Source organism: Atractosteus spatula, chromosome 11, assembly GCF_055471065.1.
Source record: "Atractosteus spatula isolate fAtrSpa1 chromosome 11, fAtrSpa1.hap1, whole genome shotgun sequence".
Classification (NCBI taxonomy): domain Eukaryota; kingdom Metazoa; phylum Chordata; class Actinopteri; order Semionotiformes; family Lepisosteidae; genus Atractosteus; species Atractosteus spatula.
The window spans coordinates 25,952,917-25,963,575 of NC_142716.1; the positions used below are offsets into that span (position 1 = coordinate 25,952,917).

Consider the following 10,659-nt stretch of genomic DNA (forward strand, 5'->3'; position numbering starts at 1 on the left):
TTATCTTCCAGAACCACAAGTGCATCCACAGACCAGACAAGACAGTCATCCTACATAATTTCCATTTTTATTACAGTACTTTGCAATTCCAGTATCTATTATAGCCTAATCCACAGAACACATATGACAACTTATCCACTAGAGGTACTTACTTACTCACAGAACACATTGCAGACCAGCTCAAGAGCCCCATTTGAGCCCAGTTACCAAAACCAGAGTTCCAAAGGAAAAGTCCAGCTGCAAATATTCTCCCAAACCCAGTCCCAGTTGGAGACCTGGTGTGCCTGCTTCTGTCATAGCAAAGACACTCTGTGTAGTCTTAGGGATCCTCCTCAGTCCTGGCTGAGTCTGGTTTTTAATATGCCCCCCCCATTTGTCTCTGAGTCAATTTTTTGAGTAGAGAGGGGAGGAAGACAATGCTAAAGCCTTCCTCCCTTGCTCACTGTAGAGAGTCCCTGGTGTCCAAACCCTCTCCTGGGTGCTGTGGTACAAATTGGTTATTCCTGTTTCTTCTGTTTCTGTGTGCTCTGTCACTGGGGTTATTAAAGCCCCCCTACCTTTCTTGGGGGAGGTGGGGGTTGATAGTTTTGGGTGTAAGCAGAGCTAACTTCTTGGGGCTCATTGATCAAATGGCTATATACAGATGGCCAGGTGTAACATTGCTCTAGAACATTCTAGATTTTCTAGAATTGTTATGTTCTAGACCCACCTCCTCAGTCTGAGGCTCAGCTAGGCCAGTTTTGACATTCCATGTGTCTTCTCTGAACTGTGTGGTAATTAACAAGCATCTTTGATCAGTAGGAAGCCCCAGAACAAAGAAAGACACATATTACCACCCTCATTGAAGTCACTGGTCATTCTATGCAAACTTCAAGTCAGCATTGTCCTTGATACCTGCTGTTGCCCCCACAGCCATTTTATTTCACTCTGTGACAGATGAAATAATTTCTGCCATCAGCTCTGCTTGTTTTTTCTGGCGTTTTGGCTGTGGTTCTGTGAGGTACGATAGCTATGTTCTGTGTTTCAGGGCTGCTACACCATGCTGTATGCACTGCGGGGAGAGCAGCAGCTGTTGGAGAGACCCGTCGGCACTAAACTGCCGTTAATCCCAGGGTCTAAACCTCAATTTTGCAGGACTGCTCTTTTGGAGAAAGTAAGTGTAACCTAAAATGAAAAGCATGAATACATTCTCATTTAATTCTAAACATTTAAATTGTAAAAAATGACATGTTTATTCATGGTTTTCTTTCTTTTTAGGGGTAAACCAACATGTAAAATGTTATAATATGAAATGATACCTGGGACACATTAACACATTTCTGTGTGTGTTAGTATAATGTGGTTGCTGTAATGATTAAACTGTAAGCAAACTGTCCTCCCTTGGCATCTTTGTGCATATAACATCAGGAGTAAGGTTATATATTTTTCTAGACGCAGTATATTGATCACATTATTGAAATTCAGCTGTACTGTATGCCTTAAAGCTTATTGTGCTTACTGTCTTTTTGCAATTTAGTCAGTTTTAGTAGGCTACAATGACTGAGAAATTGGAATTTGATGTTCAAGAACGTAGGAAAAATGGTAACAGTGATTCTGGAGTAGTCTTCCAAGAAACTGGCGACAGCCTTCAGAGGGGGGAGAAAAAAACATTCTCATTTTTATGTTCAGAAACATAGGGGGATACATATCTGTGTTTACCTATACATATCATGTTTTAATAAAATACTTACCTTCTATTTCAGCTGCACCAGCCATCTCCTGACTTCACTCTGACTGATCCCCGCGGTTTCCTTTTGGATTCGAAGTACAACAGCCTCCATGACCCCCACCTGCGCACCTATTACCATCGCAAGGGCATGCAGGAGTCTCTGCAGAACAGAGGCTTAATCAATGAGCAGAAGAAAGTAAGGCTGTTTGCAGTTTGTGCAAAGAATGAGGCTTTTTTGGTATGGTGAAGGAGTGAGGTGTTGTCAAAAAAAAAAAACATAGACCAGGTTCTAGCTCATTTAGCTGTAATAGTTTCCAGTAGTGTGATTTAACTCATGTCTGCACTACAGCATAGATGTATTCGGTGTGCAGGCCTATGGTTGTAATCAAAGCATGTAATAGTAGATGTAATCAAAGCAGGCCTATGGTTTGTGCTAAAGTCCTTATGCTCAATAAATATTCAAACACAGAGTACTTGACTGTGCTCTAGATTTGTAAAATAAAAATAAAAACATTTTCTTTAACCTCCTAGACAGTACTTGAAACATGTTTTGTCTGTTTTCAGGTCCTCTGCTCTTTGAAAGAATACAATCAATATCGTAACTACCTAAGCAATGTGAAGTTGCAGTATGACAAAAATTATGCGACTAAACAGGTAAGTGTGATGTTTTTAAACAACCGTCCATCTGATTCTGACTCTTCATCATAGACTTCTGCCTTTATCCAGCCCTCAATCAGTAACGTTTCTGGATGAAGGCTTCCATAATATCTCTCCATTATGCACCTTTGAATATACTGCTGTCATCATGTCTTCTTCAAGGAGGTCTCTACCTTGACTGTGTTTGTATTCTAAGGATCAATTTCAGTTTTTTCTTTCAGTTTCTTCTCTAATTGCTATAAAGCTCATTTCTGTTTTAGTGTTTTGACGCTGATGATGTTGTTGCTTATGTTTGTCACTGCTCTAGCCTATTTTAGCTTCTTCTTGTTAGTTCAACCATACTGTACATCTTTTCATGCTATTTTGTGTTGTTTATAGCCCATATAGTCCTTTCTGCAAGCAGGATATGGGTTTCATATCATAAGAATAGTTACGAATGAGAGGAAGCTCCTTAGCCTGTTTGGTAATTACTTGCTAATTGGTCTGTGAGTCTCATCCAGCTGTTTCTTGAAAGAAGTCAGCGTTCAACAAGCAGACTTGTCTGTGAGGATTTTGAATATTTGAAACAGGTCTCCTTGTAGTCGTCTCTGTTCAAGATAACAGAGTTAAAAAAAGAGAGTTTTTTTTATTCATTGAGGCTGGGCAATATATCTGGATGTCTTTCTTTGTGGTAAACCACTAATTGTACCACCCCAATCGGAGCATTCAGTGCTTATCTGTACTGCTCTGTAGAGTTTAATCCATTTTCAGTGCAAACAAACGTATTTTTCCAAACACGTTAATACAGGCAGCTTTTGTGTGTAGTCCAAAACAGAATTTATAAGTCTTCTTTGCCAGACAAGGCTGAAAAACGACTTGAACTTCCATCCATCCCTTTCCATCCACGTCATCTAATCTAACTGCCTCATCTAAGGGCTGCAGGGAGCTGGGGCCTATCCCAGAAAGCAACGGGCTTAAGGCGATATACACCCTTGACCAGAATTTAGTCCATTGCACGGCACACACAGACACAAATTCACACTAGAACCAATTTTCCTAGAAACCTTTTTTTCTACCAGTATAGTATGGCTTTGGACTGTGGGAGCAAACCAGAGCAAACCGTGAAGAACCCATGTGAATATGGGGAGACCATACAAACTCCACACAGATAACAACACCTCAGGCCCAGAATAGAGCCCCTGGCCCCAGTGTTGCGAGATAACAAGGTTAACCACTGTATCCAAGATGTACATCTTAAATCGAAATGTTTAGATCAACAAACTACAGTAGCTCAGCCTTCACTCTTATACATATACAAACACATTCTATCGGTGTGAGTTCAAATGAAAAATCTAATGGAAAAAGTCAGTGTTGGTTTTGAAGTGCACACTCGGCTATAATAGTGCTTAGGAGAACTCTGCAATGAAGGGAGTGTGGCGCTCTAGTAAAAGGCTGTGCTGGCTTTCAGAAAACAATAGTGAAGAAGTTCTTGGAGCTCCAGGAGCAGAACAAGATTCCCAGGGATATCAGCTTCACCGATGTGAGGGAATGGCTCCTGGAGGAAGGATCCAAGAATATTTCAGACCAGATTATGGCTAACAGAGACAGGTAATAACATACGGAAGCTCCTCACTCTTTAACAGCAAGTTCCTGCCTTTTAGATTCCCTGATTTCTTATATTTGTATCACTTTTTTTTTGTTTCGCTGTAAATATTACTGTTATGTGGAAACATTGGATGTCAAGAATACAACTGTAAGTAAAGGTTTGCCTTAAGTGAATTAATTGTGCAAGCAAGTGGAAGTCTTGACTGAGTCAAAGTTTTCCAAAAGATGAACATTTGCTCTACAGAAATACCACATTCACAAATTCCTCTGCTGCTGTCTGACATTTTGACCTTGCCTTGTGGATTAAGCTTTCTTTGCTGTTGTTGTTTATGAAGGCACCAGGCAGGAGCTCCGAAAACCGAGGAGATATGCAGTGGTGAAATACAGCGTATGAAAGGTCTGCAGTACACCGGACAGGATGAGGTATGAGAATACAGTTTGATTTATTTTGACCAAGGGCTGCTCCTGGTCATCACCTGGATGGGAGATCTTTAATAGCTGGTTTCCTTCTGCATCTTAAACTGATTAGAGACATTTATATCCACTCTGGCAAGTGACCTTGTGACACCTCTGTAAATACAGCTTGATTGGGGAGCAAGCAAAAGAAAACAGGATCTCTAGCATAACTATTTTAAAAGATGTTGTCTTTCTGACAAGTAATTAAGCATTAATGTTGCAAAATGCTAATTAAAAAAATTCTCTCACCTTATTCTGTATATGCCTCTTCCAGCCGAACAGATTTCTGCAGAGTAGATACCCTTAGTAAATCATGTTACTTTATTGTCACACTTAGACTTCAGACACTTTTCATATGCTTTTATGAATCTTACATTTCACACTGTAGCTTAACTCACTTTTAAAACACATAGTTTATTCACTCCTTTCATTGATTTATCAGCTTTCAAATCACCAGCATTATCTATATACAGTATTTAGCCTCATCGGTTTTCTAAATCAGCTTAATCATGTTTCTTAATCATGTTTTTTTTCCACATTCTCACTGTACATTACTGTATGGTATGTTATTTTCCCAGTTATTTTGTCTTTGGGCTTCCCAGACCACATTCAGCTGCTGAATGCTCCTAATATGCTGACAAATACCCAAAGGCCTCATTTGCTAGATTGTAAAAAGGGGAGAGATTCAGCTCCACATGATCTAACAGAATCCTCAATATTTAATGTACCACCTATAAGCAGGTGACATATATAAATATAAAAGTCTAGTAGCGTAGCTGTTTTGTGCTTAACACAATCTAGCTTTCTGCTGTTTCTCATCGGCTTTGCCTTTTCACTGACGGCTCTACAGATGTGGAAAATCAGAGAGAGAGCTTTTCAGATGAGGATAGAGGAAGATGCCCGGAGGGAGGTGCGACAGGCCCAGCAGAAGAAAGAGATCAGAGCTAGAAGGCACAAAAAGGTACTGGAGTAATGGATGTTTGGATTCATCCTCTTAAGGTGTACTTTTCTTTATGCAAATTCCGGACTTGACACTGAGCTTGCAGCTATATTTTGTTGTATTTCCAAGATGACCACCTATAGGTTGAAATTAATAACCTAAACTAATACTTTTTGGATCCTCAGTGTCCACAATGAGCGTGGTATGTTGGCACCTCTTATATTGTGCATCTTCTCTAGGGTGGTTATGCCAAGATATGCTACAGAGGTGCCAAAGCACCATATTCTGGTAGTGTTTGGTGCCTCCAATTCATGGTTATAGCACTGCATCTCCAAAGCCCATGGTTTATCTCCAGCCTTGGGCACCTGCCTGTGTGGCATTTATTCTGCGTGTAGTGGGTTTTAATTCCAAGTACCATCCCAGAGACATGCTGCTTTGCATAATTGGCTGTTCTAACGTATCCCTCAGGGGTATCTCCCCAAGAGGATCCAAGAGGGTGGTTGATGATCTCTCCTCTTCATTACCTAAGCATTAGAGGAGAGATGTTGCTGCTTCAGTCTCTTATACCCAGCCTGCAAGGTTCTGAACTACACACAGAGTCTTTCATCCAAGTAATGTCGGACCCAGCCTTTCTTCTTCTGAGCTCTGACCAGACCCAGCTTCCCAGCTTCAGGGTGCTGTAGATTGAGATGAGATTGGAGTCTCCTGTAGTTTTTACTTGAGCTGGAATTTCAGTGGTGCCCAACAGCTTCTGTCTGATACTAAATTAAAATGTGACCTTATGGACGGGATGTTTTCTACTAGCAACATATTGGGTTGCAAGCTAGTTCATTTGTCATTAAATACTAGAGTAATGGAAAAACATGTGCTTTTTAATACAAGATGTTCAACAATGAGATGGACCTTTTCATCTTTTGTTGAGAGGCTTTCCTTTTTCTTTAAAGAATAGCCACTTGTGAAAGGTTTTCTGTCATTCCCAGGCATTTGAACTCTATGAAAGGAAGGTTGCTCTCCAGCAGCAAAAGCTAAATGAGAGTTTACAGGAAAGGAAGGATTTTGAGAGAGAAATGCAAGACAGTATTAAAAGGCAATATTTTAATGAAATACTTCAGTCTGGAAAACAGGGTAAGCTTCTAGATCCAATAATTTGCAGTGGTACAACTGTGATTTAGTTCACAATTTAATGTGTTTTATTTTTTTGGCCAGAAGGAATGATGCAGGTTGACAACATCTTCAGGTTTACTACTGATTACAGAACTGTAGAATTTGTTTAATAAACACCTACAATTACAAAATTCCAAAGCTTTTCAATCATATGGCTGTTTGAAAAGAATAATATGTATGTACTGAGATCAAAACGTTTTAAAGGGAAACGCGCAATAAGTTGCAGGCATCATAAAATAATACATTAAGAAGGAATCCTTCATTATCTTCAGATTGTTTAATTTCCAGCCACAACATGTAAATACATTATATTCAACATTTCTGTAATCCATATTTTGTATTTTGTGATAAAAACATTTACAGTATCTATTGATCTAAACTATCTGAAAGGACTGTTCAACTAAAATGATGTTTTCTTTGTGGCACAGCTTCAACTGAGATCATTAGCAAGGAGAATAGAGATGTTACCATTGCTAATGAGAAGAGTTCTAAAATCACCAAAGGTCAGTATTTTAATTTGTTTCTAGAAAAAATAAAGGTTTTGAAAAAAGTTATGTTTTGACAAATTTTCCAATGCAGCTGCAGAGAAATTCAGTGGGTGCTGATATACTGAAAGATATTGTGAAAGACAATGGAACATATAATCCCAAAAATCCGTTTAATTCAATTCAGTTTTATTTGTATAGCTTATTCAGATAAAAACATGTCAATTGTTTTGTGTCATTTAATCAATATTAAATGATTAATGCACAAGTGTTGGGTTTTGAAAGCTTGGTAACATCTACTGTTAAGGTTGAAGAAGGTTCCAATTAAGTCTGGGGATCTCTGGGCAGCCATTGTGCCACAGTCTGGTGCAGTAAAATTGTTGTGAGCTAAGGTGTGAAAATGATTTAAATTATATGGGTAAACAGAGAAATAAATCCTAATCAGCATCCTATTTTCTTCTATGAATAAATACATGTTTTCTGCCCATTTTGGATGTTAATTGGATTGATCACTTTTTTATGCATGTCATGAGAATTCTAATGCGACAATAATTCTTTTCCCCTGGGTCAGTTCATATTTCACCTGACTCCACTGAAGAGGTGACTACTGATTCCAAATGGTTTCATGAAGTCTCTCTGATCAGTCAGCTGTCTGATGGGTAAGTCCTACATTCTGCAGTTGTGGTATGTTAAGCATCAGTGCGTACATAAAGTTATTATTTTAATCATTTTAGTATGGTGATATGTAAATGTTTAAAGAGCAACTGTTTTCTATTTTGAGCTCACTTCTCCAGCTGAGTTTGTGAAATTGCTTTTTCTCTCTTTGCGAATGCGTGAATCAGTCTGTTAACAGTACAGTACATGTGCACATCTTTGTGTTAGCTCATGTGCATTTTTTCCAAATCCTAGATATAGTTTACCATAAACTGGCTTTGTAGTAATGACTAGAACATTGACATTGAATATTGATATTGACGATGACTAGAGCAGCAGTCAAAATACACTAACTGAACCTTCGCAAAAATAAACTGTTGTATTGTACTTATGTATAACTCTGATCATACTGCATTACAACAATAATATATTAGTCATATTAAAACAAATTTCTATCATAATAACTGACAATATGTTGTGGCACCGGTATAAAATGTGAAGTTTTGCTGAAGTATTGACAGTGGGAGAAATGTCTGGTCGTGTTTGAATGGATGTTATGTTTCAATCAACAACCACCAGAGGGCAGTAACAACTAAGTAACACTAAGTCATGAAATGTGTTGAAAACGCATTTTGGGCTTTGTCCTGAATGATGCAGCAGCAACATACAGTTGTATGCAAAAGTTTGGGCACCTCTGGTCAAACTGCATGTTTCACAGAATCTCTAAGTTCTCTAAGGTCTAATCTCTACGAAGTTAACACAATGTCTGCAGGGTACAAACATAAACATGACATATTTCTGCACATTTCAATGCAGAATTACTATTTATTTTCTGAATTTAACTGTATTTGTCATGTGTCAATTATGAAGTACCCAGTATGAAACTGGTTAGATACATTGCGCCTGACCAAGTAGTTGTTGTTGAAAACACAATGATGTAAATTACCAGTGATCTTGCTTCACATAGGAACACAATTGTACCATACTTGCTAAAGTGTTATGGAACAGTTGCAGTTTGAAGTTTAAGATTTATCATTTCCAATGTGCTATTTTGTTGTGGTGATTTTTATTTTATAAGCCTCTTATATTAAAGTGAAAAACCTAAGCAAGTTTTAGACATCCAGTAGGTAAATTGAAAAAGTACGAACATAATCATGGTTAGGAGGCCATCTTTTTTACACAGAAATGTGCTTTAAAATAGATTAATTGTTCTGCCACTAGAAAAGATGCCTATATATTGTTAATTAGTCACCATTTTTTAAGATTGCAAAATATAGTTAGTATTTTGTCCATGTAGTAGCAATGTCACACTAATTAATTTTTATGATAATGTTTTTTAGTGAAAGAAAGGTGATTGAGAACAGTTTATATGGACAGGTAAGGTACACTGCTTGTCTGAATGTAATGGATGCATTTTATTTTTCCAGATAGCTCCTTGAGGTTAAAATGCACAGTGTCATAACTAAAGAAGAAATGTAAAGAAATATGTTAATGTGTTCCTTCAGTACAGTAAATCCTGAAATTTAGTCCACCTAGCTGTTGCTTAGTGGTTCCTTCCCTGACATGTTCAGCTCAGCTCCCACTAGGTTTTGATTGTGGCTGCCCTGGCATCAGAGCCACATAGCCACTCCTCAGAGCAGAGATATTCCACTATGCCAAAGGTCTGCGCCTCTTTGCCAGAGAATATTAAGCTGTCCAGGTTCCAAGGGGGTGACTTCACTTTCTACCATAGACTCGATGCCAAAAGAACCCTTTGACACTGCCTCCTCTGGAATGAAACAGGGGTCTGCACATTGAATTATTTATAAATTAAGGGATCCACTTAAAATATGCAATACTGACCATTCTATTTCTTTGGTTAGACTGGTATTCTGTTGTTCTTTTTTCATTTATATATTAGAAATACTGTACTGTATATATTTTTCTATACATACAACAGTATATCTATAATAGATTTTTACTATACTGTATAGACAACAGTATATTTGTATTAGTTGCATCTGTGCTGGCATTCAAAATTTGGTTGCAAATTTCTAAATGTTAACATGGGAAACAATGAACCCTGACAAGTAAGTAAAAGTAGGTCTTATATTGATAGGTGTACTGTATATTGAACATTTTAGTGCTCTGTGCTTACTTTTGTACTATTGCTTTAAAACAGATAACAACAGAAGAACTTAATGGCATGGCGGAGAATATAGTGGTGTGGGTGGCAGCATCCATTATCAGAGTGCTGCTCCCCGCCATCTCCCTTTACAACGAAGAGAGGAGCAGGAGCGTGTCTCACTGCTCCTTTGAGTCCCCGGTTTACTTCAGCAGTAGTGAGGAGACACTACAGGCCACCCTGAGTTCTCATTCTCTGCTTGGTACTGAGTCGGGGTCCACATGGCAGTCCCAGAGTAGGAGCAGTAGCTTCATGTCAACGAGATGCAGGATCTCCACTCCCTTCCCTTCACCCCTCTCGTCCTCGGGTAGTTCAGGAGAAGAAACGGGGAAAAATACACCCTGCAGATTAAAATCCAGAACACCCTCGAAGGAGATTGTGGTTGCTGATAAAGGAGAAGATGCTGGAAAGCCCCTCTCGGAACCTTTGAAGGACCTTTTTGGAATCACTAAGTCTAGTATAATTACAAAAGCAGAACGTATAGTACAGGATGTCCTTAGCAGAGCCTTCATTGAAGCACAGCTTCCTGCTCAGCTGATGGAACCCCAGTGTTGTGCGTTAGGTGTCTTGATTACCCACTACAGATCCAATAACCTTGCCACTGAACTTGTGGATGGTGTTATTGGACGTGTTAAGTCTGCCTTGTCAGAAAATAAGCAAAGAATTTCCACCCCAAAGACTGTGCATGTTAATCTAGAAGCCCAGACAAAATCTGTAGCCTCAGAGGTTGCCAGTGAGATTATACAAGTTGTCTCTGGAAGACTCCAGCCTTTTTTCACAAGCGCTGTTGAGTCAGGGTCAACCTGTAGACTCCTGGGTGGCCATGGTGGTGACCTACATGCCTTAG

At 38.9% G+C, this 10,659-nt stretch overlaps 1 protein-coding gene across 1 annotated transcript; it reads left to right on the forward strand.

The window, feature by feature from the left end:
- Positions 1 to 1,039: 1,039 nt before the first annotated feature.
- On the forward strand, positions 1,040 to 10,659 carry LOC148823736 (fibrous sheath-interacting protein 2-like). The gene is made up of 8 exons (XM_088928101.1): positions 1,040 to 1,153; positions 1,743 to 1,904; positions 2,273 to 2,362; positions 3,813 to 3,952; positions 4,285 to 4,372; positions 5,256 to 5,366; positions 9,810 to 10,047; positions 10,622 to 10,659. Exons 1-8 carry the CDS (start codon positions 1,040 to 1,042, stop codon positions 10,657 to 10,659), a joined length of 981 nt encoding a protein of 326 aa, XP_088784227.1.